The following is a 26,301-nucleotide window of genomic DNA, read 5'->3' on the forward strand; positions in this document are numbered from 1 at the left end:
GCCAGGGGCTGGGTTCCAAGAGGCGGTGTGGATGGGCTCCAATAAATATAAATAAATGTACACAGGGACACGGTGCCCCGCATGGGCCCGGGACCTGTTGTGTGAAACTCTAACAGACTCTGGGAGTGGGGAGCCCGGAGGGGAGGGCCGGGCACCCATTCCGGAGTTCAGCCCGGTCCGATCCAAGAGAGGTGCGCCAGTCTCCCAGCTCTGCTCCTGGCCTCAAGGCCTGTCCTCTGGAGGCTGAGGTGGAGGCTTAATCCCAGAAGAATAAATTAAAGGGCCTCCCTGCCGGGGTGTTTCCATGGCGGTCCCACCCCAGAGGGGACTGCGGGTCGTTTCGGGAGCCCAGCGGGGATGCAGGCTGGAGAAATCTCGTTCTCAGGTGTCAGGAGGTCAGGGAGGCTGCAATGCCCGTCCGTTGTCCTCTGTCCTTCTGACTCGAGGTGGCTCCAAAGGCCTCCTGCGGAGGTGCGAGAGGGCCCGGGGTGCCGACGGAGATGTGAGAGGCTTGCGTCCAGGAACCCCAAGCCCGGGGTTCCGGGTGCCGGGGCAGGTGAGGCGTCACCTCAAAGCAGGGCGATGGGCTTGTTCCCTGGGCTGCCCAGGTACTGGGAGGACGAGGTTGTGGCCGACGCGGCCACGCTGTCTGGGGTCGAGTACGCAGCATACAGGCCCGTCACCTGCAGGTCTGGGAGGGACTGGTCGCTGCCGCCGGAGACGGGGGTCAGGCCCGAGACCCCCAGCTCACAGCCGAGGGGGGAGTCTCCGAAGGCCCCCAGCGTGTCCAGGCTGAAGCCCCCATCCTTCATCTCCTCCCAGAGGTTCCCTTTCAAAGACAAAAGCGGTTGGGTGAGCTGGCTTCGTGTCAAACAGACCGAGTTCAAATCCTATCTTAAGGAAGAGGCAAAGACCATGTCTGGGGTTCAAAGTTGGGTACCGCAGGGGAGCATGGAGACACCAAGTTCGTTCTAGCCGCCCCCCCCCCTTCCCACTGGGCATCCCTGGGAACATCACTTCTGTCTCGGAGCCTCAGGCTCCTTGGAATGAAATGGAGACAATCGCCCCCACCCCCCCACTCCTCCTCCCCTCGGGGGCTTAAACAGGGGGCTGTGTGGGAAGCACTTACTGTCACTAAGGGGTCCCACTGTGGCAAGGTCAGGGGACAGAACAGCACAACACAGTTTGACTACATGATAATCTCGGGGGACAGGCAGGAGGCGGCGAGGTCCGGATACACCCAGTTCACAGCTGTACGTGACTCGCTCGCTTGCTAACTAACAAACTGCCAACCGGTCCGTTTCCCTCTCTAGACGCCGAACTCCTTGAGGGCAGAGGAGTTCTCGGCCATTGGCTGGCACACGGTCGTGAACGGATGACTCACAAGGCACCTCCCTCGTTCGTTCGGTCATCCGCTCAGCTCCTGTGTATCAGGGATGACTGTGTGGCAGGCAGTGGGGGCCAGAGTGTGACCCGGCATGAGGTTGGCACGTGCGAGTGGAAGCAGTGGGAGTGGAAAAGTTGGGGGTCGGACGGACCTGGGTTGAAATCCCGGCTGGGCCACCGGCGAGCCAGGGGACCTCGCTCCTCTGCCTCAGTTTCCTCGCTGGCAGGATGGGGACGTGAAATGGCAGTGGCCCCCCAGGGCCGATGCAGGGTGACATGGGGGTGATGGCTATGACGCGTTTGGCACGAGGCCTGGTAAACAGTAAGCGCTCACTAAATGCTGGCTGTACTTCACCGTCATTAGGCGGTTGGGGAGTGCTTGTTGAAGGAATGAGCGGAGGTGGAAATGCAGACAGACCTCCTCTCTCTTGCCCTCCCCCATCCTCTTGGCCCTCCAGCCCCCCCCCCCCCCCACTCCTCCGGCCTCACCCTGCAGAGCGAAGTCCATGATGCTGGGGTCCAGGGCATCCACCTCAGTGTTCATGTCGGTGCTGATGTTGATGAAGTCCACGGGCGCCCTTCCCATGGCGGGGTGGGGGAGGGGGCTGGGGCTCAGTTCCGGCAGGGCGTGCAGCGGTGGGGTCTGGGCCGGGGCGGGAGAGTCTGGGGCGAGATGTGCCTGGGGCTGGACCTGGTGGTGCAGGGGGCCGGACTGCAGGGACAGGGTCATCAGTGGCTGGGGCGGAAGCTGGGAGACAGCCAGGCGTCCATGGGCCATGGCCACCGTGGTGGCATGAGTCAGCACGGGGCCCTCGGGGTCTCCCAGTTTGCCAGGGCGTCTGCAGCTCTCCGGTCGGTCCGAGATCAGCTTGTCCAGCTCCTCTGCAGGCAAGTGGGAGAGGTCACTGAGCAGCCACCCTGCAGTTCCCAGGCCCCAGTGGTAAACCATGCGCGTGACCGTTAGCCAACCTCTTGGACCCTCTGAACCTCGGTCTCTTCATCTAGGAGATGGCATCATACGCTCCACACAGTGTTGTTGGGGAAATGTCATGAAATCACAGGGTAGGGTCTTTGAGGAAGGAGAAGGGCCTCGGATAATAACATGAGCTCCTCTCATTGGGACAGTGCAGTAACCCTAGGACCTCGCCTGGAGCTCCTCACGCCCTGCAAGAGGAGGTCCGGCGGAGGTTACGAATCCACGACATGGGGACAAAATGCATCAACGTGCAAGGGGCCCTCGCCACTCCCTGCTGCTCAAGAGACATTAAGAAGTGTCGCTGTGAGTTAAAGCTGGATCCTCCTTGACGGCCTTGGATACGAACAAGACCATGACTGTGGAATTACTTTTGGTTGCTGGCTCGTGTCTCCTGGACCGTAACACCAGTTCGAGACTGGACCGCTAGGGTCCCAGGATCGATTTAGGTTACACTCACTTTAGAGGACGCTTCCAACCTGGGTCTTACTCTAAACGTGTCAGGGCTGGCCTCAGGTCTCAAGCCAGACCCCAGGGCTCTCTGAGGGGTGGGCATCACACGGTACTCATTCCGCTGAGGGCCTCCCGGACCCCGCTATGGTCCCCTTTTCCTCTCTTTATTGAATTATTCGTGTCTGAGTTATACTCCTGTCCTCCTTCATATGCAAACACCAGGCATGCCAGTCCCCATGGAGTCAGGCCACACATTCCTAAGGCTGGGTGGGACTGGCCTTTCATTTCACATTCTCCCCTCCCCTTCACATCTCTTAATTAAAAAAAAAAAAACAAAAAACAACAAAACATGCCATATTTTTTTTCTCATAGCAAAGAGGTTCACGAACCGGGTAGATTTGGAAAATACAGAAACGTGAAGAATATAAAAATTACCAGTGGTCTCTTCATTCACAGTAAAGAGTTTGGTATATTTCTTCTAGTCTGTGTGTGTGTGTGTGTGTGTGTGTCCACATAAGTACATATACGCACATATGAGTGGATATACACACATACATAAAGGTATATGTTCATGTAACATCACATATGCATTTTAAAATATAATGAGGCTGTGTGATATGGCTTCATAACCTGTCTTTTTTTCACCTGTTGTGTTGGAAGTATTTCTTTCCATTCCAAAAATATTTTTCTCTCTAGTCTTTGCATGGTATGACATTGTGTCTATTTAATCCCCTCTTGTAGGATGTCTAGATTGCTTTCAATTTTTTACCATTAGAAATAATTTTGTGATGAATCACGTTGTGTGTAAGCCTTTTGTTGAAATCTTTGATCTCCTCAGCACACGTGGCCAGAAGTGATTGGATCAAGGGGGTGCCTGGGTGGCTCAGTCAGTTAAGCGATTCTTGGTTTCAGCTCAGGTCACGCTCTCACGGTTTATGAGTTCGAGCCCCGCGTCGGGCTCCACGATGAGCGTGAAGCCTACTTGGGATTCTCTCTCTCCCTCGCTGCCCCTCCCCCACTCGCTCTCCCTGTCTCTCTCTCTCAAAATCAATAAATACACTTAAAAAAATAATAACTGGTGCAAACAATGAGGTACAGTTTGCAGGGTTTTGTTCTATTACCGTGTCCCGGAAAAGTTTCACTTAGGTTCCCATCAGTTAGACACGGAGGTGCCTGTTTCTCCACATCCTAGCCCACACTGGGTGTTATTACTTTATTATTTTATCATTTTATGTTTTTTAATATGTAAAAAAGTTTTTTTAACGTTTATTTCTGAGGGAGAGAGACAGACAGACACAGAGCGTGATGAGGGAGGGTCAGAGAGAGAGGGAGACACAGAATCCGAAGCTGGCTCCAGACTCTGAGCTGCCAGCCCAAGAGCCCGATCTGGGGCTTGAACCCGCGAACCACAAGATCATGCCCTGAGCCCAAGTTGGACGCTTAACCGACCGAGCCACCCAGGCTCCCCTATTATTTTATGGTTTTAAAACTCAGTGCCGATGTGGTAGGAGAAGTACGAAAGTGACGTCATCCCGTGGTTGTCTCGTCTGGGGTTTCTCTGGGAGAAACTAGGGGTTGCTGGGGGGAGACTGAACAGCTTTTCCCAGACCTGTGACCAGGGCTCTGAGCTGAGCAGCCACAGGGGAGCGGGGGAGGGAGGGGAGGCATAGTTCACAGGCGGGAAGTTCACCAGAGGCCCGTGTGCCCCCCAGCGGGGCCGAGACTTGGTGCCAGCCAGGCAGGACGCAGGCAGAGCCGGGCCGGGCGGTGCGTGTGGGCCTCACCGGGGTTGGCCATGCTCCGGTGGATGGCGGCAAGGTCCTTCCTCTTCCACTTGTACATCTCCTCCTCCATCTTGTCGATGCGGGCCAGGTTCAGGGCCCACAGGCAGCCCTTCCTCGAGGAGCCACTCATCTTGTTCTCCACCTTCTCAAAGCACTTGTTCAGGGACAGGTTGTGCCGCACCGAGTTCTTCCAGCCGTCGGGAGCCGTCTGTGGGGAGAGACGGACGCGCAGGAGACCCCCTCAGAGACCTCCCTATGAGCTCTTCCTCTCCAGGGGCCTCTCAAAGGCGGGCCTAGAGGGGCAGGCGCGGCAGGGGCGGGGTAAAACGACACTCCGACACCCGCCTTGAGTTGGGAAGCGCCTTGAGAGAGAGCGGTAGGGACTAGGGCAAACTGGAGGGCCCGTGCCCTGTTAAAGGGGCAGGTGCACTTTGGCTCCAGCCAACAGTTACTACTTGAGAACCGGCCCGGGGATGCCGAATTTTCCGTCCTTTCTCTCCCGCTCGGCGAGCAAGCGAGCCGATGCGAATGCACGGATAACTGGCCGAGTGTATTCAATGCCAGACAGTTTTCAACGCTCATACTTGATTGTGAGGTAAGCAGATACGACAGCGCACCTCATGGCCTCTTCCCCTCCCGCACACACTACGGTGCGCGGCATTTTCTGCGGAGGGCACGGTCCAAGTCGGGGACCTCACAGCTTGGTACCGACCCTCTGACCACCGGCGCCTGAGTTTGCTTGGATGCCAGCAAAACTAACGTTCCTAGTGGCCCACCACGTGCCAGGAGCTGCCAGGCCCTTTACACGCAGAGTCCTCGCCAACCTTGGCAGAGGGGTATTATCCTCCCCATCTTATGGATGAGAAAACCGAGGCTCGGCGGGGCAAAAGCTCTTGCCAAGCCTGTGTTCTGCATCAGTATGTTTTTGAAATTGTTCACTTTTTCAGAGGGAGGGGAAGAGAGCACGTGAGCCGGGAGAAGGAGGGAAGGGAAGGGGGGGGAGAGAGAGAGAAAGAGAGAGAGAGAGAGAGAGAGAGAGACCTAAGCAGGCTTCATGCTGAGCTCAGAGCCCGACGTGGGGCTTGATCCCATGACCCTGGGATCATGACCTGAGTTGAAATCAAGACACTCAAGTGACTGAGCCACCCAGGTGCCCCTGCATCCGTATGTTGAACCGAGTCGGTGCTGAGTAACTAGGTTAGCCCCTCTTCCCGCCGCCCCCCTCCCCTGCTGCCGCGGATGCCTGGTGAACTTGTCCCCTCGTTAGAGCCCAGCTCAGATGCCCCCTTTCCCTTCTGGATTCCTTTGCCCCTGACTGTGTGAACGGTGCCTATGGACACAACTGGGGGCCTAAAAGGGCGACCCAGTGTGGCCCCGGGGCCAGGTCCTGGGTTCTGGCAGTACGAGAGGCCGGGGCGGCTCCAGCACCCCTAGGCCAGGCTGGGGCCCCTCACCTTGAAGTAGGGAAAGTGCTCCTTCATGAAGGTGTAGATCTCGCTCACAGGCAGGCTGCCTGTCTTACTGTTCTTCAAGGCCATGGCAATCAGACAGCTGGAGGCACAGGGTGGAGAAGGCGGGGGTGACGGTGGCTCGGGCTGACGGCCCCAGGTCTCCTCTGCCAGGAAGCCTGCCCTGCTTGACCCCAGCGGTACCAGCCCCTACACGCTCCAACGGCGTTAGCTCTGGTACCTTTCCACGGCCCTACGTTTTCCCCACCTCCCGCCCTTCTCCTTGACCCTGAGCTCGGACACTGGTACCAATCTGAGAAAGTGCTTTTCCTCTCTTTATTCCTTCTCCATAATTCATGCCTATGGGCCTTTAGACTTTAACCAGGCTTGCTTACCCCCCACCCCAGCCGTATCCAAATCTTGTGAGGTACACAATCCTCTTGTTTCGATGACTTTTTACACCAGAGGAAACTGAGGCTCAGAGAGGCCAAGCCACTTCCCCAAGGCCACACAGTTTATGAGTGACAGAGTCGGGAATGGGTTCTCAGCCCTGGGGGCTGACTGGACACACGATGGTCCTTCCTCGAGCAGGTCCCACCTGGGGGTTCCCCACTCCCCCCCAAACTCCCCCTTGCAAGTCTGAGCCATCGCACCACATCTAGCTGTCTGGGATAGCCTCGCCCCTCTCCTCCCCGAGCCCCTTGTGGCCCCAGCCCGTCCTGGACCTCACCTGTATGAGTAGATGGGCTTGGGGTAGTGTTTGGGGTGCAGTTCCCGAGACGAATGCACAGCCATGCGGGGCTGGGGGTAGGGAGGCCGTGCTCCAAACGGGGAGCCGTACAGGCCCATAGGGGGGTGCTTCTCACGGGCGTGGCAGGGAAGGGTGGCAGAGAGAAAAGGTGAGAGAGAGCATAAGCCACTCACAGGACGCCCCCCAGCCCCAACCCCGGGCTCCCTTTTCAGGAGATGCTGTTTAGCAAGATGTCAGGTCTATGGCCCCAGGAGATAATCCTGTCCCTGCCCCGCACAGCGGTTTTAGGGGACTGAATGAAGGACTCAATGACACGCACACGGGGAATGTTATGCCCATGTTGCAGGGGAGTAAACTGAGGCTCAGAGAGCTCCCTGGCCAGCCCAAGGCAGGGGTGTGTGTCTCCGAGTCCAGGGGCCCCCGCCAGCCCCCGGTACCTGCTGGGTGCCTGGGGGCAGCGGTAACTGCGTTTGGGAGGCGGGCGAGTACAGCTGTGGCTGGTCCTGCAGGCTGGATGAGGGCTGGCCCCCCACAGGGATCTGGTTCATCTGCAGAGGCCGCAAGAGGGGGAGACAGAAGTCAGGGTGAGGGTGGGGCACCCCAGCCCCGGAGGACCCCCCGTTCTAGCTCCCCGACCCACGCGGTGGCACTTACGCTGGCTCTGTGATTGGCTATGGGGCCCAGGCCTAGCATGCCTGGGGGGACCATGCCAGCCGGGCCGTGGAGCAGTGGACCTGGGGTGGCTCCCACATGCAGGCTGGCTGCCCTGGCCAAGGCACCTGCAAAAGGGAAGCACAGAGATGCCACTGGGCTGGAGGAGTGGGTCAGAGCAGCTCAGTCCCCGGGCACCTCCAGAGAATGGAGCCGTCCCCCACCCAGGTGCACAGCAGGTGCCTGGCAAACCACTGCCTGGGAGCGTGGGAGTGACCAGTGGGCTCCTACCAGCTGTGTGACCTTGGGCCAGCCTCAGTTTCCCCATCTGTACAGCGGCACTACCGAGATTACCTACGTATGAAGTTGTCAGGAGGTTGTGCTCATTACATTGCTCGGCACATAAGCTCTCGATAAATACGAGCGGATAATTAATGATGATGATGTCATGAACATCTTGGCCCTCGTCCATCGTGAAGCTAAAGCATCAACTCATTATGTTCATCTCTCTCCTCAAAAACGTGCCTCCATCCCCCAGTCCTCTAGGCTTAGCTCTAAATGCCTCTGTGCCTGTCTCCCCTTTGCTGAGTCCTGCTCGTCCGCCAAGGATTAGCTCAGATTAGCATGGCTAATCTATCACAGATGCTCACTGTACCATTCTGACTTGGGGCTACCTTCCAGGTGAAACAAAGTTGACCTGCAAGATGATCCTGCCCGGGGGGCCACCTCTTCCAGGAAGCTCTCCTCTGAGTCCTGGCCACCACCCCCTGGGCTCGTCCCCTTGTGCCTGTGATCTGTCCGCCTTGCCCTCTTCTCTGACCAGGCCCTCAGCTCCTCCCTGACAACTAGGACCACATCTTATATGACCCAGTGCTCCAAACCCCTGGCATGGAGACAGGGACACAGGAGGCGTGCGGCAACGTGGTGGAGAGGGGAGGGTTCCCGCTCGTGTGCCACACAGCCCCGACTGTGCGTGCAAGGAGCTTTCGGCGTCACGTCTCCACATCGCCCCGCGAGGGCAGTGCGGCTGTCCTTTTGTCGCAGAGGAGGACACAGGTCAGAGGGGGAGGGTGCTTGCCCGAGGTCATACAGCTGGAAGTTCTCGATCGGGGCTTGGCCAACCACGGCCAGCCAGCCAAACCCAGCCTACAGCACGTCTTTGTAAACAGTTTTACTGGCCCGCGACTACATCCCTTCGTTTACATATTGTCTAGGGCTGGGTTTGCGCCACAGTGACAAAGTTGAGCATCTCAACGGAGACCGTATGGCCCACAGAGTCTAAAATATTTACTCCTTGACCCTTTACGTTAAAAGTTTGCTGACCCCTGCTATAGATGTTTTGGCCAAGAACAGTTTGTTCAATGAAAGAAATAATCCTAGACACGAATTTCTCAACTGTCAGTCCTTTTAACATACTGTGATGATGGTTTTCCTTGATTGTTGGTCTCCAGTGCTTTCTGGGTCTCTAAATATTTAGTCCACTTGCTATGACTGCGACTGGCTGCCATTTATTGAGCACCTACTGTGTGCCAGGACCTTTGGCACTTTCCACGTATGACCTCTTTGACGATCAGGGTTCAGGAGGCTTTTGTAAACGGCCAGGGAGCAAATATTTGAGGCTTTGCCAGCCATATAGCTTCTGTCTTCTCTTTTGTTTTGTTTGTTTGTTTGTTTTTGTTTTTTACCATCCTTGAGAAATGTAAAACCATTCTGAACACGAAGGCAATAAAAAAAAAAAAAAAAAAAAAAAGCAAACAGGCTGCAGGTTGCCGGCTGCATCTGGCCCGCGGGCCACAGTTTGGTAACTGCTTTAGACCTTCAAGACATATCAGGGTCGGGGCAGGGCTGTCTTTCTTCTTTACCGACACCTTAGCTCACACAGGGCCTGGTGCACAGTGGTGAGCAAATGAATGAACCACATCCCTCTGAGGAAGGCATGATTAGTCGCATTTTACAGATGGAGAAACAAAGGCCCAGACACGGACAGAGATCTGGCCGCAGACATACGGCGGGTGGGTGGCAGTGCTGAGCGCCGCCCCTCCCCTGCACCGCCCTCATGCCCCGCCTCCACCTCACCCCTGAGCCTACCTGGATGTGGGTGGGGTGCACTGGGGCCACCCAGGTCCACGCGGCCACTCGCCATCTGCTGCAGCCGCGGCACGTCCACAGCTGTGAGCCATGACAGCGACTGCAGGTCCCCGGGAAGGTCGTCCTCGCCGGTGGTGGTGGCCAGGAGCCTGCAGGGAGGGGCAGGAGCTCGGGCGGGGCGGGGAGCTCAGGCCAGCTCTTGGGGGGCCCCCCCACCTCTGGAATCGCCCCCTTAGTCCCTCACCTCCCCCAGCTTCCCTAATCTGCCCGTCCCCGGGGCTGGACATGGGGACCCAGGATCCTCCCGCTTTGGCAGCCAGGATCACACATCCTCAAATCATTCATTCCTTCATTTACCCACCTAACACATCTCACGTTAGCCCCTCCCCCCAGAATGATAAACGCTCATGTTTGTTGAGCACTTACTCTGTGCCCGGCACCATATCAAGCCCTTCGCAGGCAGAAACCCGTTTAAATCTCTGGGTCACCTCATGAGGCAAATGGTAGTATTATTATGATTCCCATTTTATGGGTGGGGAAACTGAGGCACAGGGCTCGGTGCTCAACAAGCACAGTCCTTTTCAATCCCGCCCGATCCCCACAGTAGCCCTGAGAGGTAGGATATGCCCACATCCCCCCCCTTTTACAGATGGGGAAACTGAGGCTCAGAGCCCCGAGTCACTGGCCCAAAGCCATGTGTAACAGGAAGCGGGGGGTCTGGAAACCAGGCAGCACAGCCTGAAGGCTGCGGAGCTCTTCACCATGACCCCGGGAAGCCCCCGGAGCCTCCACTTGGGACGCAGGCCCACCACCCCTCAACAGATGTGCGAGCAAAACCATCAGTCTCTACGGGAAGGAAGAGGCTGCCCACTGAGGATGGCAGGCAGGTACCCTGATGTGGGGTAACCATGACCCCCAGCACCTCCGACGTCATGCTTGCCACACGGCTCCAAGATGCCCCACAGGAGCATCCCGTCCACGTCGTAACGTGGCTGCAAACTGGCCAGGGCCTTTCTGGTTTGCAGCCCGGAGGCCCGCGGTCCAAATTCTAAGCTCCATGTTTCAAGCAGGAGTGTGTCGGGGCTTCATGGAAAGGGGGAGAGAGAAAAAAACAACGCAGCCTCTGGCTTTGTCCTGCATGTGACAGGGGACCCACGGTGGACCTCGGCTTCTGTCACCTGCGGGCCACCACAGCTAGCGTCCCCTGTCCTCTGCCTTGGTGTCTCAGCCTCTCTTCCCCCTCCTTCCCACCTCACCCGCGCTCTCTCTCTCTCTCTCTCTCTCTCTCTCTCTCTCCCCTTGTTTTAGGGCCACAATTAGCGTTGCCATGGCCACAACTGCTCGGTTGTCGCCGGGCCTCGGCCCTCAGCCCACCAAGCTGGCATCAGGTGACCGCCCGGCTACCCCAGCGATTGGCTGCCTTGTAGGAAAACAGGGCCTGGAAACGATTTGAAAACCCGGCCGGCCCTGTCAGCAGCAGCAGTTGGCCTGGCTTCTGTCCCCCCCGGCGGCCCATTGTGCGACAAACGACTGTTGCCCCCATGGCACGTGGCCCCCATTGTCCCGGGGTCTCCCTGCAATTGTTTTTGTAGCCCCTTCCCACCCCCGGCTGCCACTCCTTCAGCCTGCTCGTAACTCATCTGGCGAGTGACAGCCGTGGCCCAGGCCTGGGCGATGCCATCTGTCCCCTCGGGCCCGTGGAGACCATGGGGTAAGGCCGAAGGGCAGGGCCCGCTGTTGGGGACGTCTGGCTGGTCCCCACCCACCCCTCCGCACCCCATGACTGGCCCACCTCCCAGAGGCTGGTGGTGTGAACCCTGCTCCTGCTCTGTTACCTGCTGTAGCTCCCTACTGCCCACGTGGCCCCGTCTGGCGCTGGGGCAGCAGGGAGGGATGGATAGAGGTGAGGGGCTTGCAAACAAACCGGCTTCTTGCATGCCACCAGTAAGCAAAGTCTCTGGCAGCAGGTGACCCAGAGTGGTTAGTTCCCAGAGTGGTTAGTTCCCAGAGTGGTTAAGAGCTTGGGCTCTGGGTTCTAATCACCTGTGTGCCCAGGGCCACTGACTTAACCTCTCTGAGCCTCAGTTTCCATCTGTAAAATAGGGTTAACAACACTTCCCGTCTCATAGGGCGTCGTGAGGATTAAGTGTGTAAAGCCCTTGGAACGGTGTCTGACTTAGCTGTCATTATTAATACCAATATTAACGTCAAAAGTCACATTAGCTAGGTTCCCAGAGGACTAGAAGTACATCGAAGCTTTGGACTCTGGTCTCGCGGACCTGCCTCTGTTGCTGTTTCCACTAGCGGCTCCCATTTATTGAGCACTTCCTGTATGCCAGACCCTGGGCTCCATGCTATCCCCATTTTACAGATAGAGAAACTGAGACCCTCAGCAGTCACTTAGCTGTCCTGAGCCTGTTTCCCCATAACGCAAGGATCCCGGAAGGGTATCGATGTAGCTGAGCCCATAGAGGGGCCGAGTAAATGGTGCTATTCTGGTTGTAATTTATGTGGTTTTCTTCCCTGCCATTTGGGTGTCCACCTGGCTCCCCATTCCTTCGGCATCATCCCTACTGGGGCCACCCAGTGTCCGCTTTGCCCCCGGGACACCCAGGCACCGTCGCACCTCGCGTTTTTGCATTCTAGCCATTCCTCCCTGCCGGGAATGCCCCCTTTTGCTTTTCCTCCCCCCACCCGAACGGTGCCCATCCCTGGGGGGCTCACTCCAAACTGCCTTCTGACGGCCAAAGTCCCTCCAGACATCATCTGACCCCACCCCTCATTCTACCCATGGGGACACTGAGGTTGGGAGAGGAGAAGCCGTTTTCTCCTGATTCGGAGTCCTGAAAAAGACCAGGGCTAGGGCTCCCGGCTCCCAGGGGGCCGGGGGGGGCGCTCATTCCAGCCCAGGAGTGTGGCTTCTCCTCCGGGAAGTCTTTGCCGTCCAGACCCCAAGCTCGGGGACCCCTCTGCCTCCTGACGGCTCCCTACGCCTTGCCAGGGCCCGTGAGTCTGTACAGCCATCTCTCCACCCCTGCCCTGCCTGCTGGACCACCGAGGGCTGCCCCTGAGCCCTGTATCACCCGGTGTCCCTGCACACAGAGGTGCTACTTAAGTGCCTGCTTGGCTGGTCGAAGTAAGCTGACCCCAGGTCACCGACACAAAGAATGGTGTGACAATGGCCGCGGTGTCCGGGACTTTTGGTGCTCACTGAGCCATCCTCCGCCTCCCTGAGTCCTTGCAACCCCTCCAGGACAGGGACGGGGAGTAGGCGGCCCCACTTTACAGATGGAGAAGCTGAGGCCAGACCAGGACTCGAACCCAGGTCTGTCTGCGCCAGTCTGAGGCTGTTTTGGTGGCACAACGGGCCGAGAATTAGATGTGACCTGGGGGTGATGCACCCCGCCCCCATGATCCTGGGGCTTTCCAGTGGGGGCTGTGTACACAGCATTGCCCAGGAGTTGGTTGAAATACAGGGTTCAAGACCTAGCCCAGAGCCTGGGGTCCCCCCCCCACCCTTGAGCTGTGGTGCCCAGGAGACTGTATTTTAGCACCTCCCAGAAAAGCTCTGGGGGAAAGACAGCCCCAAGGTGGTGAAACAGGGTCTTGGGCACAGTGTAAGCTTTGACTAGATGAATCCCTGTGACTTCTGGTCCCTGGGCCTCTGTTTTCTCCTCTGGAAAATGGGAGAATAACAGTCCATATCTCCCTGGGTTGTGTTGAGGATCACATTAGCCAGTGCATATTCAGCTTCCGACACAGGCCTGGTCCCCATTCTCCCTTTGTGGGGGGTTGCTGCTCATCCCGGGGGTCGGTGGCCAGGCCCTGCTCCCCCTGCTGGGTCTCTCTCTTGCCCAGGCCAAAATGTCTGTGTCAGTGTGCCTGGCACCGGCCCAGCTGGTCTCCAGCAGCGGATGTGGATGCCCAGAGGCTCTGTGCCGGGGATCCGCTGGCCCCGAAGCCTGGCTCGCTTTCTGCTGTCTCATCAGCCGGCATTCGGGCCCCTCTTCGCTGTGGATCACGGGAAGAGTGCGGTGCTCTAGGGCCTAAATGGGGAGTGTCTCGTCCTCACTGCCCAGCCTGGGTCCTCAACCATCTCTGTCCCCTTCTCCTCCACCCTTCCTCTGCTCCCTGCCCAGAGGCCCATCGGCCCAGCCCTCTCTCCACGGTGGCTTAGTGAAGCGTCCCTATGACCTGTCCCTCATCGATGCATAGAGTTCCATGCGAGGACCCGGGCTGAGTCCACTGCTGGGTTAGGTGGCCCCCGGACAACCTGATGCTGCAGCAGGGAACCTTGAACCCCCTGAGGGAGCAGCTGTACCCCAGAGCCCAGTATGGGGCCAGGCACATAGTATGTGCTCACTAAGTCTCACAGCTTGGACAAATGAGCAAACAGACCCAGCTTTCCAGATGCCCCACTCCCTGCTGTCCAAAGGGCCGGGAGGGGATAAAAGGCCCAGCTTAACTTTATTTAATTTTATAAAAGCCTGTGGACACAGCTTGGGGTGGGTGAGTCCCCACTGTGTGCCCAAGCCGGTCAGGCAGGTATTGTTATCATTACCACTTTCCCATTTACCAGATGGGGACATGGAGGCCAGGGAGAAATAGGCCTGTCTAGGGTCCTCCAGCAAGAGACTGGGCTGGTTACAGTCCCACTGTCCTTTCTCCCTGCCCTACAAGGAACGGTTGAAGAAATGGGCTCTGTGGATTCTAGAAAATTCTAGCACTGTGCTATCCAATAGGAAGCCGCACGTGGCTATTTATTTATTTAAAAAAAATTTGTTTTAACATTTATTTATTTTTGAGAGACAAGAGTGAGACAAAGTGAGAGTGGGGGAGGGGCGGAGACAGAGGGAGACACAGGACAGGAAGCGGGCTCCAGGCTCCGAGCTGTCAGCCCAGAGCCCGACGTGGGGCTCGAACCCACGGGCTGTGAGATCATGACCTGAGCCGAAGTCGGATGCTCAACCGACTGAGCCCCCCAGGTGCCCCACGCACGTGGCTATTTAAATTTAAATTCATTAAAATTAAAATTATGGATTCAGTTTCTTTATCACACCAGCCACATTTCAAGTGCTCAATGGCCACACATGGCCAGTGCCTGCCGTACTGGACAGCACAAAATTGGAACGTTTCTATCACCACAGAAAGTTCTACTAGGTGGTGGTGGTCTGGAACGGTCTTTTCACAAAGTTCTACCAGGTGATGGTGGTCTGAGACAATCTTTTCGATCATTATGGAAAAATCTCTGGTGTGTCTATATTGCCTTAAAATTGGAAATTTGATTGAGGTTTGGAAATTTCAGGAGCTGATTGCGTGGAATTTGGAGTTTTAGTATGTCCCATTATGAAAAACTCCCCGCTTTACCTCCCACCAGTGAGGAAGTGACAGGGAACGGCTCTGTAAAAATGGGAGCCTTGTACTAAGGTGGCTCACAAAGTAGTAAGCTCCCCGTCCTGGGAGCATTCAAGCAGGAGTCAAGGGATGATGGGGGTCAGGCTCCTATTGGATGGATGAGCCCAAGCAGCCTCCAAGTTCCCTTTGGTGCAAAGAAGCTATGACTCATGGGAACAGTCTGCAGGTAAACACTCTGGTCACATTTCCACAGTTCTATCATCTGGGGCAAGTGAGTCTCCCTCTCCTGGCCTCAGTTTCCCCAGCCACAAAGCAATGGCGGCAGAGTAGAGGTTCCCTTAGAGTCCTACGTGCGCTTGCGCTCTAGGAAGGCAAACTAGACCGTGGTTAGGAGCAGGCATGAACCCCAACACGGGTGGACCAGGGCCTAAAGATTCCTGCCTGTGTGACAGTCACCTGCTCTGGGGCTCAGTGTATAAACCGGGAATAATAATGGCATCTACTCTAAAGTGATGGTCAAGAATATGATGGGGCACCTGGGTGACTCAGCCGGTTAAGTGTCTGACTTTGGCTCAGGTGACGATCTCGCGGTTTGTGGGTTTGAGCCCCGCGTCGGGCTCTGTGCTGACAGCTCAGAGCCTGGAGCCTGCTTGGGATTCTGTGTCTCCCTCTCTCTCTGCCCCTCCCTGCTCATGCTCTGTCTTGATCTCTCAAAAATAAATAAACATTTAAAAAAAAACAAAAAAAAGAAGGAAAGAAAGACCTGCCTGGCAGCTCTCCACCCCACACGGGGACACATCCGTCTTTCCCTTACTAACACACACACACCTTGTGGGTGTCATCACCCCTGTTCACAGATGGGAGAGGTGAGGGCGAGCCAGGAGAATTTATCTCAGCAGCTTCTGGCCAATGGCCTCAGGTACCCGCCCCAGCACCTTTCCCCGGGGCCTCTATTTGCCCATCTGGAACACAATGGGGTTGAGCCCTTTCCATCTTGGTGGGGCTGCCCCTGGGACACACACAGCCTGCCGGGCCACTCGGGGTGGGGGGACCGCAGAGGTGGGCGGCCCACCTCTGCCAGGAAGCGGGAGGATGCTGAAGGGGGCAGAGCCTGGTGAGGAGCAACGTGGTACCCTGGGGACACCGACCTCAGAATACTCGGTCGCCAGTGGAATAATCCGGCCAACATTTTCCAAGTGCCTACTACGTGCTTATCATTTTACCTGCCTCATCTGTGTGCCCTGGTGAGTGTGCTCATCACAATTCCCGAGTCCTCCGGGCCCCTCCCAGCTAGGGAACCCCAGTCAGGCCTGTCCCCCGCGACCCCCCATCGCCTTCTCTCGGGCATTTCCAGGTAGTGGTTCCAAGTGTCGGCTCTATGGTCAGCCAGGCCTGGGTTTGAATCCCACCCGGCCCCTTTATAGCTGTGAGACTGGTCTGCGGTAGTCTGCCTCTCTGGGCCTCAGTTGGCTCCTCTATACGGCTTAATGCCTGTACCCACCTCGCAGGGTGTTTGTTGTAAGGACTGAGGCGGCCATGAGGGTGGGGCGCCCAGTCCACCCACGCGCATGGCATGGTGCGGTTCACGTGATTACGAACATCTTCTAAAGAGCGTGCAGCCAACACTCAGTAAACATAGGTATTTCCTCAACTCCTACTTGTCAGGCTGTGGGGCAAGCACAGAACCGCCTCTCTGCCCGAGGAGAGAACTTTCTAGTTAACTTAGGAACGCACAGTCCCATAGTGTGGTCCCATAGTGTGCCTACCTCCCCGCCAGCCCTCTCCGGTCTGTCCCTCCCTCGATGCTCGACAGCCTGTGGGATGAAGGCTCCTTAGCAAACCCATTTTGCAGATGGGATAGCTGAGGCTCAGAGAGGGGAAGCGATAGCCCTCGGCCTCACAGCGTGTACGCAAAGGAGCTGGGGCTTGAACCACCACCCCGCAGCCTCTTTACTTGGTCTCTGTGCCAGTTTGGCTGAAATACGTCAAGCTGTGGGCGGGAAGGGTAAATCATCGTCATCATTTTTAGAAGGATCTGCTGGGTGCCTCCATAGTGACAGGGTCCCTGGTCAGGGGACCCTGTGGTGGCCCTGGGCAAAGGGACACACCACTGGAGTCCCTGGCTGCCATCCTAAGTGACCAGGGGACCAACCTGATGACAGGAATTAACAGTGTCCTTAATTAATCAGCCATGTTGCTGGAGGGACAGAAGATGAGCCAGGAGGGCAAGGCACTGCAGGGGTGAGCCCAGGGACACCTGGATTCCAGTTCTGGCTCTACTCCTAATAGAGGTCCTTGTGCAGGTGACTCGGTGCCTTTGAGTCTCTGTTAGCTCATGTGCAGAACAGAGGCGTTCTTGGTTCAGGGTAAACCACAGGAAGGGTGTCGAACAGTGTGTGGCTCGAGTGCTAGACAACTATTTGTGGGATAGATGGATTTAACACCCAGCAGTCAGAGTGACCTTTTGGAAGGGACATCAGAACCTGGCACTGTCCTTAAAACCCATTAGGGGAGTAAGGCTCCAGCTCCCCACCATGATCTGGCCCTGGCTGCCTCCCACCCCTCCCCTCATGCCTTCCTCTCCTCCGCTCTAGCGAACCTGTCGAACTTTGAGTTCCTCGAGCATTTTAAGTTCTCTTTGCACCTGCTGTTCCCTCCGGCTGGAATGCTGTTCCATGCACTCATTCATGGCTGGCTCTTTCTCATGCTTCTGGTCTCAGCCTAAATCTTCCCTCCTCTGAGAGATTCCCTCTGGCTACCCACACCCCTAGTGGTCCTTCCTGTGTGTGTCTGCAGAACATTTAGCATTTTTTAAGGAGGTATTCACCTTATACGTTTCCGGTCATTCCACTCTAGGAGGGCCAGGGCTGGGAGACCCTCTATTTTGTTCAGCCAGTGGCACAGGGCCTGGCACCCTGTGGACATTTATTACATCCTTGCTGGAGTAGGAAAGGGTAGAAGGGTACCCCAGCCCAGCCCAGGTAGAAGGCATCTACTTGTGGCCGAAGTCCCACTCCAAGCCCTTTGTAGCTATGTGACCTTGGGCAAATCACTTTACCTGCCCTGTGCCTCAATTTTCCCATCTATAAAATGGAATCATCATCATCATAACCTCCCCCCCCCCCCCCAGAGAGCAGCTGTGAGGATAAGATCAGATAATGTGTACGATGGGGCCCGGCCCCCAGCGGATGCTTAGACCCCGTTCCTTCTTTCTTCCCCATTGCGTTCTCTCCTCTTGCCTTTTGCATGGTCACTAGGAGGAGACCCCACGGCACATATTGCCTTTGGGGAGTCAGATCACCATCCCAGCGGAGCAGAGGCGCACCCAGCCCCGGGACGTCACTTCCTCTCTGATTACAAGGTTTTTTACCTGCCTTCTGGAGATGTGGTTTAGTGGGAAGCTCTTAACATTACCACAAACTGTTCCTGTTTCCAATCCAACCCTTTACACAAAACGGATTAAGCATTTCACGGCGGTATTTATTTAGCTAACACATCTTTTGTAACATCTTTTGTAACCGTTCACAGGAAGAAGAAAATCAAATGCAGTTGAGCAAGCTAGGGGATTCCCAACTGGGCCAAGAGTGAGCGTAATAGGACATGATTTGATTAGGAGGCTGGAAAAGAGAATCTCTCCTTGCTAGAACTTGGCTGGAACTTGGCAGGGGTGGGGTGGGGGGCGTGTGTGTGTATGTCTGTGTGTGCACGCACGCGCGTTTCTAGGGGTGAACCCAGGAAGGCTGGACCCCAGAAAGGCTACCTCTCTTTCCCTTGCCTGTTAGGTAGCTGGAGGAGTTGTTCTGGCCACCTCGAGGGAGGAAGGGTGTAAGGATGTTGGGAGCGTCACCGCCCCTGACAGATGGAGCCCCCAGCCTCCCCCCTGCAAGGAGGTTACAACTGATGGGTGGAGCCACACTGATATGGGAGTTAAACCATCCCCACATGCAGCTCAGCGGGGGGGGGGGGCTTAAGAGGAAAGGCAGGTGGCCTCTGTCCACCCTGGTCCACACTGCGGGATCCTGTCGTCACTTAAGCACAAAGCCTCTCTACATTTTCATGGACGTACTGTTTCTCAGGTGATAGTTACCCATCCATCCATCTACCCGATGAATATTTATGATCGATCGTGTGCCCAGCACTGTGACCCACAGATGAAAACACCACTGTCCAAAGAAAGGAAGGGCTTTGCCCGTTTCTTAGAGGAGGAACTGAGAGTCTGGCATCAGAATCTGTAAGGAGAGCCACAGAGCCGCATGGCTGTGGGAGAAGGTAAACGTCCAAGGAGCCAGAAGTCTGCCTTCTTCCTCTGGGCCTCAGTTTCCCGATCTGTAAAAGGAGGTTGTTGGACCTGACCTCTAGAATAAGTTCCAAACGTGGGGACAGGTAGTTGAAATCTGCTGCCCTGGGGGCGCCTGGGTGGCTGCCAGTTAAGCATCTGGCTCTTGATTTCAGCCCAGATCATGGTCTCATAGTCCGTGAGTTCGAGCCCCGCAGCAGGCCCATGCTGACAGTGCAGAACCTGCTTGGGATTCTCTCTCTTTCCCTCTCTCTCTCTCTCTCTCTCTCTCTCTCCCTGCCCGCACCTACATGCACTCTCTCTCTCTCTCTCTCTCTCTCAAAATAAATAAACTTCAACAACAACAAAGCAACGCTGTTCTGCCCCTTCCTGAACGTATGCCTCTGGACAAGATGCTCGGCCTCAGTCTCCTTGTCTGTAAAATGGGATCATGCCAGCACCTATTCCACGGTTGTTACCATGAAGATAAAATGGGGTCGGTGCACTTGCTAAGGAGCTCCGCAGCTTTCTGGCACACAGTAGGTGCTTAGTAACTCGAATTATCCCGCAGAACCTCGAAGGGAGCACTTCCCTCCCAGCTTTGAACCAAAGGGAAACCGGCTAACCCATGTCGAACCCACATGGGACGTGAGCTGTTGGTGCTGTCCACAGGGTCATGGCTGCCCCTGGCCCTGGCCCCCAGGCCCCAGCATCTCAGGCGGGGAAGGCTGCTGCCATTTGCTGTCTAGGCCCAGCCACGGACTCTCCCCCGACAGCTCCTTGGGGACAGGACGGCCTCCAGCTGCTGTCCCCTGCCCCCGCTCCCTCCCTCTCTGCACACAGCCATTGAAAGTTAACGGCCAAGGCGGCCCTTGGGGATGGAGGGCTGCGTGGAGGGCTGCCTGGGGGCTGGAACCAGGCTGGACCAGCAGCCTGAGTGGTCCTTGGCGCCATTCCCTGGAGATGGGAGAGGGGGAATGAGAAGCCCATAAACTTCTCCAAGGCTATTATTCAGGGAGAAAAATGGGAGTGTTGGAAGGGGCCAGGGAGTCTACTCCGCGATCATAAAACCTCCCCTCCCTGAGAAAGCAATCTATCCCAGTCCTGGCCAAACACCTTTTCTAGACAGAAAGTGCCAGATACTCCCAATGACCTGTGAATTGGGCTCTCCCTTTGCTCCATTCCACAGATGAAGAAACTGAGGCACAGAGACGGACAGTGACTTGTCTGGGGTCATACAGTGGCGAGGTGGTAAAGCAACTTATTGTGTTCCAGCATTTGAGGGGCACGGGGCGGGGGGTGCGGGGAGGTAGTGGTCGTGGCGCCCTCTGGGTGGGACAGCCTCAGGTTCGAGTGGTACTTTGGCCATGACTAGCTGTGTCATCATGTAAAGCCATTTAATCAGATTGAGCCTTGGTTTCCTTATCTGCCAGATGGGCACAGGAGTGCCACATTCACAGGATGGCTGCGGCACAGGGAAGGCAGGTAGTAAAGGGTTAAGAAACCATCAGCTGCTATTATTATTATTATTATTATTATTATTATTATTATTATTATTGCTGTTGTCACCATTATTATTATTCTGCCCTCAGGGAGGGACATGGTAGCTGTTTAACACAAGAAAGCCCCAAACCCATGCAAATATAAGGCAGGACACCCAGGCAACTCATCCTGTGCTGAGGCAAGACTGTTTCTCTTAGCTCCACTGCCTCGCCCCTGCCAGCTGGTCAGGGAACTGGGTAGGCATTGACACCCCCCTCCACACACACACACACACACACACACACACACACACACACACACACAGTAAGCTTACTGCCTGCTCTGCCCTATTTCTGGAGAGGGACAGCTTGCTCAGTACCCCAGACAGTTTGGGAGCTGGGCTGGCCAAGACCCCAAGGCTTGGAGCTGGTGGGAGCCCCGACTGGGGAGTACTGGAAATCTGGGTTCAGGGAACCCCCTCATCCACCCTGTTCCTCCAGGGCCCCCACACAAAGGCCCTCCAGAGACCCCAACTGTTGCAGAAACTTAACACTTGTTAATGGAACTAAGTAGTAAGAACAGCGGCAAATGCTGGTTCTGTGTCTCTTGCTCTATAAAATATACTCAGTCCTTTTAGCAGCGACTGCGCCCTAATCGTGCTCCTGGGAAAGATTAGGAGACTCAAGCAAATCACGTGACATGTTCAAAGCTGGACTTTGAACTTGGCACGTCTGACTCCAGAGCAGCTGCTCTGAACACCTGATTCCCGGGGCACCTGGGTGGCTCAGTCGGTTAAGCGCCTGACTTCAGCTCAGGTCATGATCTCGCAGTTCGTGAGTTTGAGCCCCGCGTCGGGCTCTGTGCTGACAGCTCAGAGCCTGGAGCCTGCTTCGGATTCTGGGTCTCCCTCTTTCTCTCTGCTACTCCCCTGCTCGTGCTCTGTCTCTTGTCTCTCTCACTCAAAATTAAATAAACATTAAAAAAAAAGTTTAAACACCTGATTCCCTAACTCTAATGCTTTTATGGGGTGCTTTAGGCAACAGTAAGAATCAATGGTTCTGAGCTTTTCCAGCTGGTCCAGGGGAAGGACCTGTTTTCCCATGGGCTTCCGGCTGGGGGGACAGAGGGAGATTCACCCCGATACACTGAGTGCCTGCTGGGTGACAGACACTTCCATAGATATTGCATTTAAAACCCGTAGCTTTTATTATCCCTGCTACAGACACAGACAAATGAAGGTGTAGAAATGAAATCGTCCAGAATCATACAATTGGCAAGTGGCAGAGTCAGAAATTGTTCCTTCATCTTTATAATAACTCCATGCAGTGGAGTTTTCTATTTCTATCCCCATTTTATGGACGAGGAAACTGAGGCTCAGGAATCAACTGGGATTATAGAGGATTTCAGAGCCCAACCTCCTAACACCCTTATGCTGCCCCCACTACACCTGCCATTATTTAAACCCTTTCAGGGCTGGAAGGAAGCCCAGAGGTCCTTGGTGGTGGGTTCTTGGTTAAAGATTTCACTTAATGTCTCCAAGCCTCAGTTTCCTCATCTGTGCAATGGGGGCTCATCACAGCAACTTCCCAAGCTGGGCACACAGTAGGTGCTCTCAGATTGCCGCATGCCTAGCATACATGTGGAGTCCCAGATCTGCACACAGCAAGATCTCAGCAAACATCTCTTTGCATTTGTGTCTTCGTTCGGATCTCAGAAGGCAGCCTCCAGGCCCACAGCCCTTAGGAAGCAAACCTCGCTCTAATTGGGGGCTGTTGTCTGCCCCAGAAGGCATTGCTGGTGAGTTGTAGTGGCCCCAGGAGGCCAGACAGCCCCTGGGTAAACAGGTCTGATCCGAGGTGACAGCCTGCTCTTCCCAGGCCAGCCCCTGTCCTGTCCCCACTCCATAATCTGGGCTGTGCCCCCTCAACCCATGGACACGATGCCTGCCTTGACAGGTGGGGCACTGGGAACCAAGTCAGGCCTCCTGGCCTCAGGTGAGAGAGGCTGGGAGGGAACTCCAGCTCATTCCTTTTTTTCTCCTCCTCCCTCCCTTGGCTGTGTGACCTTCTTGGCCCCTTCTCCCTTCTTGGCCTCAGTTTCCCCAACCGTAAAAGAAAGGGGCTGGACTAGCCGAACCCCGAGAGGCCGTTCTAGCTCTGAGGCTTGAAGAGAAAAAACGGGCAAAGGACTCTGAGGAGCTCCCCCGACCCGTATATATCTCGCTTCATCCTGTCTCAAGAAACAACTTATTTTGGCCTCAGCTCCAGAGCGTCATTTAACTGATAAGGAAATGAGGTCCAGAGGTCCAGAGAGGTCAAGGGCCTTGCTGAAAGTCACACAGTCAGGCCAGGAATTCAGGAGTTCCCGCTCCCAACTTCTGCAGCATCCAAGGAGTGTGGCCGCCAATTCCTCCCCCACACCCCAAAGCTTTTGGGGGACATTTCCTGGAGCCAATCTTAGGACACTGTAAGGGAAGCAGTAACTGCTACTGTCATCTTAACATTCACCAGGATGCCCAGTCTGTCACCCAGGAGGGGACCTCTCTTGGAGGAGACAAAAGACTGGCCTTTGAGTGGTCCCCGTTGCCCCACGCCACAAGCCCAGACACCCTCAGAGAGGCCAACTTTGAAATTGAGATCTTCTGGCTGTCTTGCAAAACCGCAAAATTCAAGGTAACAATAGTTCTTGCGCAGAAACCATAAGCAGCACATAAACGCGTTAAACAATTCAAAAAGAAATGGTTTGTTTTTGCTGAAGCCCTCACCTGTACTCCTGTGGAGAGGGGTGATGATTTTGCCCTGAGTTTTGCAGAATTCCTGACATCATAGACGAGATGTCACTTTCTATCATCTCCTTGGGGAAAAGACAAGCAGAAAACAAAGCTCCCATCAGTGATGGTGTGGACAGGGCAGAACCCCAGTTTTCCCACAGTTCAGAAGGATGAAGCTCAACCAACCAGCAGAACACTTGAAAGAAAGAAAGAAAAAGAAAGAAAGAAGAAAGTACTAGAAGATTTCTGGGCATCATAGGTCACTTTCCCAGGGCAGTTCTACAGAGTTTCAGAAGCAAATGAAGAGAATGGAATGAAATTCCAGGTTCTTTCGAATTAATGGGGGAAGGGCAGAGGAAGGCTCTAGAATCCAAATGTCAAGTCGTGGAAAATGTGGACTTGCAAAATAGGAATCAGAAAAACCTGAATCCCTTCCAAGCCTCTTTTCAACCGCAGCTCAGTTACTTTATTGTTCAGTTATTTATTTATTTATTTATTTATTTATTTTTAAACAAAAAAGGTAAATAAAAAAGCTGTGCTTGACGTGTCATGTATGTTTCTCTGGGAGGGCCAAATTCCCACTTGCAAAGGGGAATAATCCCTGCAGGGCTCCAGCCCTGGAAATGCCTTCAGAAATGCCACATGCCCTGGCTGGAAAACCAATCCAACCTCCCACCCCACCCCACCCCCCACCACATACACACACAGTCTTTAAAAAAAAAAAAAAAAAAAAAAAATCAAGAAACAAAAACACAAAATTTGCCGAAGTTTCTCAAACTTCAACCTTGAAACAAACACAGAAACCCACCCAAGAATCTCAGTTCCACCCCAAAAGTCATTCAGGGATTCCCGGGAAGGAGAAAAGGGGAGAAGAGAGAGGTAGCCCCCACAGCCCCTGCGCCCGGGGCTCCACCCTGGAAATGCAATGCAAGGCAGCAAAGCCGACCCTGCAAGGCGGTACCTGGAGCCGATCCTCGTCTGGCCGCCGCTGCAGGCGCTCTTGGGGCGGGCGGGGGTTCCGGAGGGGGGCTCCCTCGCGCTCGCCCCTCGCGTTCAGCAATTTGGCCGCCGTCGCGGCTCGAACCGTTTTTAAATTTCCCTCTCTGGAGCTGTCCAGCTCAGAGCATGCGCAGTAGCTGTGCAGGGGGCTTTTTCCCCAAGGGTCAGTTACAGGGCAGGGTCAAGGGGACTGCAGCGAGTGTTTCCCAGCAGCCGCCAGCCTTGCACGCCCCGGGGCTCTAGGTGGGGTGGGGTGGGGCGGGGCGCAGGGGTGGGGACACCCCTCTTCAAACTTTGCCAGCAGTGGCCGCAACTGCATGCCGGCGAGCATGCGTTGAGGAGCAGTGGGAGGGCGATTTAGACCAAAAGAATTAAGTTGCAAAAGGATGCCGGGTGCATTAAAACTTGCAACCCGTCACTTCCCCGGGGGGAGAAGGCGGTGGGTGGGAGGAGAGCTCGGCGGCAAACTCCCCTTTCCCCCTAAGCCGGGACGGGCCTTGAGGCCGCCCGGCGAGGTGGGGGGGGGGCCCAGGTAGACGCCGATTCCGGCTACCTGTCCCTTTAAGAAAGTTGCGCCCGCGGGCTGGCGCGCGGCGGGCGGGCGGGGGCTGCGGGGCCGGGAGCGCTCGCGCCGGGCGCCTCCACCTGCCGAGGCCTCGAGGGGGGGGGCGGGCCGAGCACGGCGGCCCGGCGCTGGGGGGCGGCCCGGGTCTGCGCGCCGCACCCCCCCCGCCCCCGGATCCCGCGTGGAGAGTGAGTCCGCCCGGAGCGCGCGCGCGTGCGCGCGGCTGGGCTCGGCGGCCGAGGCGCTCGGGGTCCGGGGCCGCGAGCCGAGCCCGCCGAGCCGTTGGGGGCCGGGTCCCGCCGGTGCGCCCGCGCTCCCGCCTTCCCCGCCGCCCGGCCCGCGTCGCCTGCTGCCCCGCCCCGCCCGGCGCCCGCCGCGGGAAAGGTGGCGCGGACCGCGGGCGGCGGCGGGCGGCGCGGGCGCGGACAAAGGTCCCCGCGGCCCCCCTTAGGGGGCTGGAGTCAGTGTGATCCCCCGAGAAAGTCTGCCTTTCCGGCGCCCTCGCTCCTGAGCCTCCGTTGGAATCATTTGCCAGAGTAATGACCACACTAATCGTCACGGCCACCCTTGGCTTTATTTCCTTATGTATTTCTACCTCCTCGTTTATTCTTCACGCCGGCCCCTTAGACGCGATGGTCCCCTTTTTGCCTATGGCGAACCTGACGCTCTGAGCGGTCACGAGGGGGCCGAAGGAGCACGGCCAGTAAGTGGCAGAGTCCGGATTGGAACCCAGAGCGGAGAGACGCCGCGGCCCCTGCACCTGCAGGTGGATGTTGGGCTCGAGGCTGCGCCACTCTGGCCGAGCCAGGCCGGGCGCCCAGCGCTTCTTGAATTTCCTGTGGCTGCCCTCGCGTTCTGCATCCACCTAGCATGCAAGGGAGCCGCGTCTCCACGCCTGTAGTTGGGAAGCGTGTCCTAGCCCGTGCTTAAGTCCCGCGAGGAGCCGGGGCTCCCTACGGCCGGGTGTACCTGGATTTTATTGCTCATTCAGGTGGGCCGTGACCTTGGCGCTGGTCCATGTCCTCCTGAATGGTTTTCCTTTAACACCTGGGCGCCCTTATTCCTTTCTTCTCTGCCAAGAGTAAATAGATCACTTGCATTCTCTGGTGGGGGAATGTAGTTTACGGATGTTAGTTAAGGTCATGGTCATGAAACTCTGTTTTCATTTCTCTCCGACCTACCTCTATTGAAAGTTTGCATTTTGCCTGTTTATAAAAGTCGTTAACATGGCTTGAAGTGTCCCTTGGTGACCTATAATTAGAGACCAATAATTAATTCCAAGGTTAAGTGGTAAGCGTTCAAAGTATTTGAGTTTATTTC

At 56.0% G+C, this 26,301-nt stretch overlaps 1 protein-coding gene across 1 annotated transcript; it reads right to left on the reverse strand.

Annotated features, from left to right (window-relative positions):
• Positions 1–23,515, reverse strand: FOXN4 (forkhead box N4). The gene is made up of 9 exons (XM_053902117.1): positions 23,412–23,515; positions 9,535–9,683; positions 7,450–7,574; positions 7,233–7,343; positions 6,775–6,902; positions 6,051–6,147; positions 4,597–4,804; positions 1,876–2,268; positions 1–829 (listed from the first exon to the last, which is right to left on the reverse strand). Exons 1-9 carry the CDS (start codon positions 23,495–23,497, stop codon positions 570–572), a joined length of 1,557 nt encoding a protein of 518 aa, XP_053758092.1. The 5' UTR covers positions 23,498–23,515; the 3' UTR covers positions 1–569.
• Positions 23,516–26,301: the final 2,786 nt, after the last annotated feature.

Source organism: Panthera pardus, unplaced genomic scaffold (assembly GCF_024362965.1).
Source record: "Panthera pardus isolate Hobbes unplaced genomic scaffold, ASM2436296v1 HiC_scaffold_15, whole genome shotgun sequence".
NCBI lineage: Eukaryota > Metazoa > Chordata > Mammalia > Carnivora > Felidae > Panthera > Panthera pardus.

Coding starts and splice junctions, on each gene's coding strand:
- FOXN4 (XM_053902117.1), bottom strand. CDS start 23,497: ATGATAGAAAGTGACATCTCGTCTATGATGTCAGGAATTCTGCAAAAC. Junction 7,344..7,449: donor TAGCCAATCACAGAGCCAGC/GTAAGTGCCACC, acceptor CGGCCTCTGCAG/ATGAACCAGATCCCTGTGGG. Junction 6,903..7,232: donor TGCCCCCAGGCACCCAGCAG/GTACCGGGGGCT, acceptor GCCCGTGAGAAG/CACCCCCCTATGGGCCTGTA.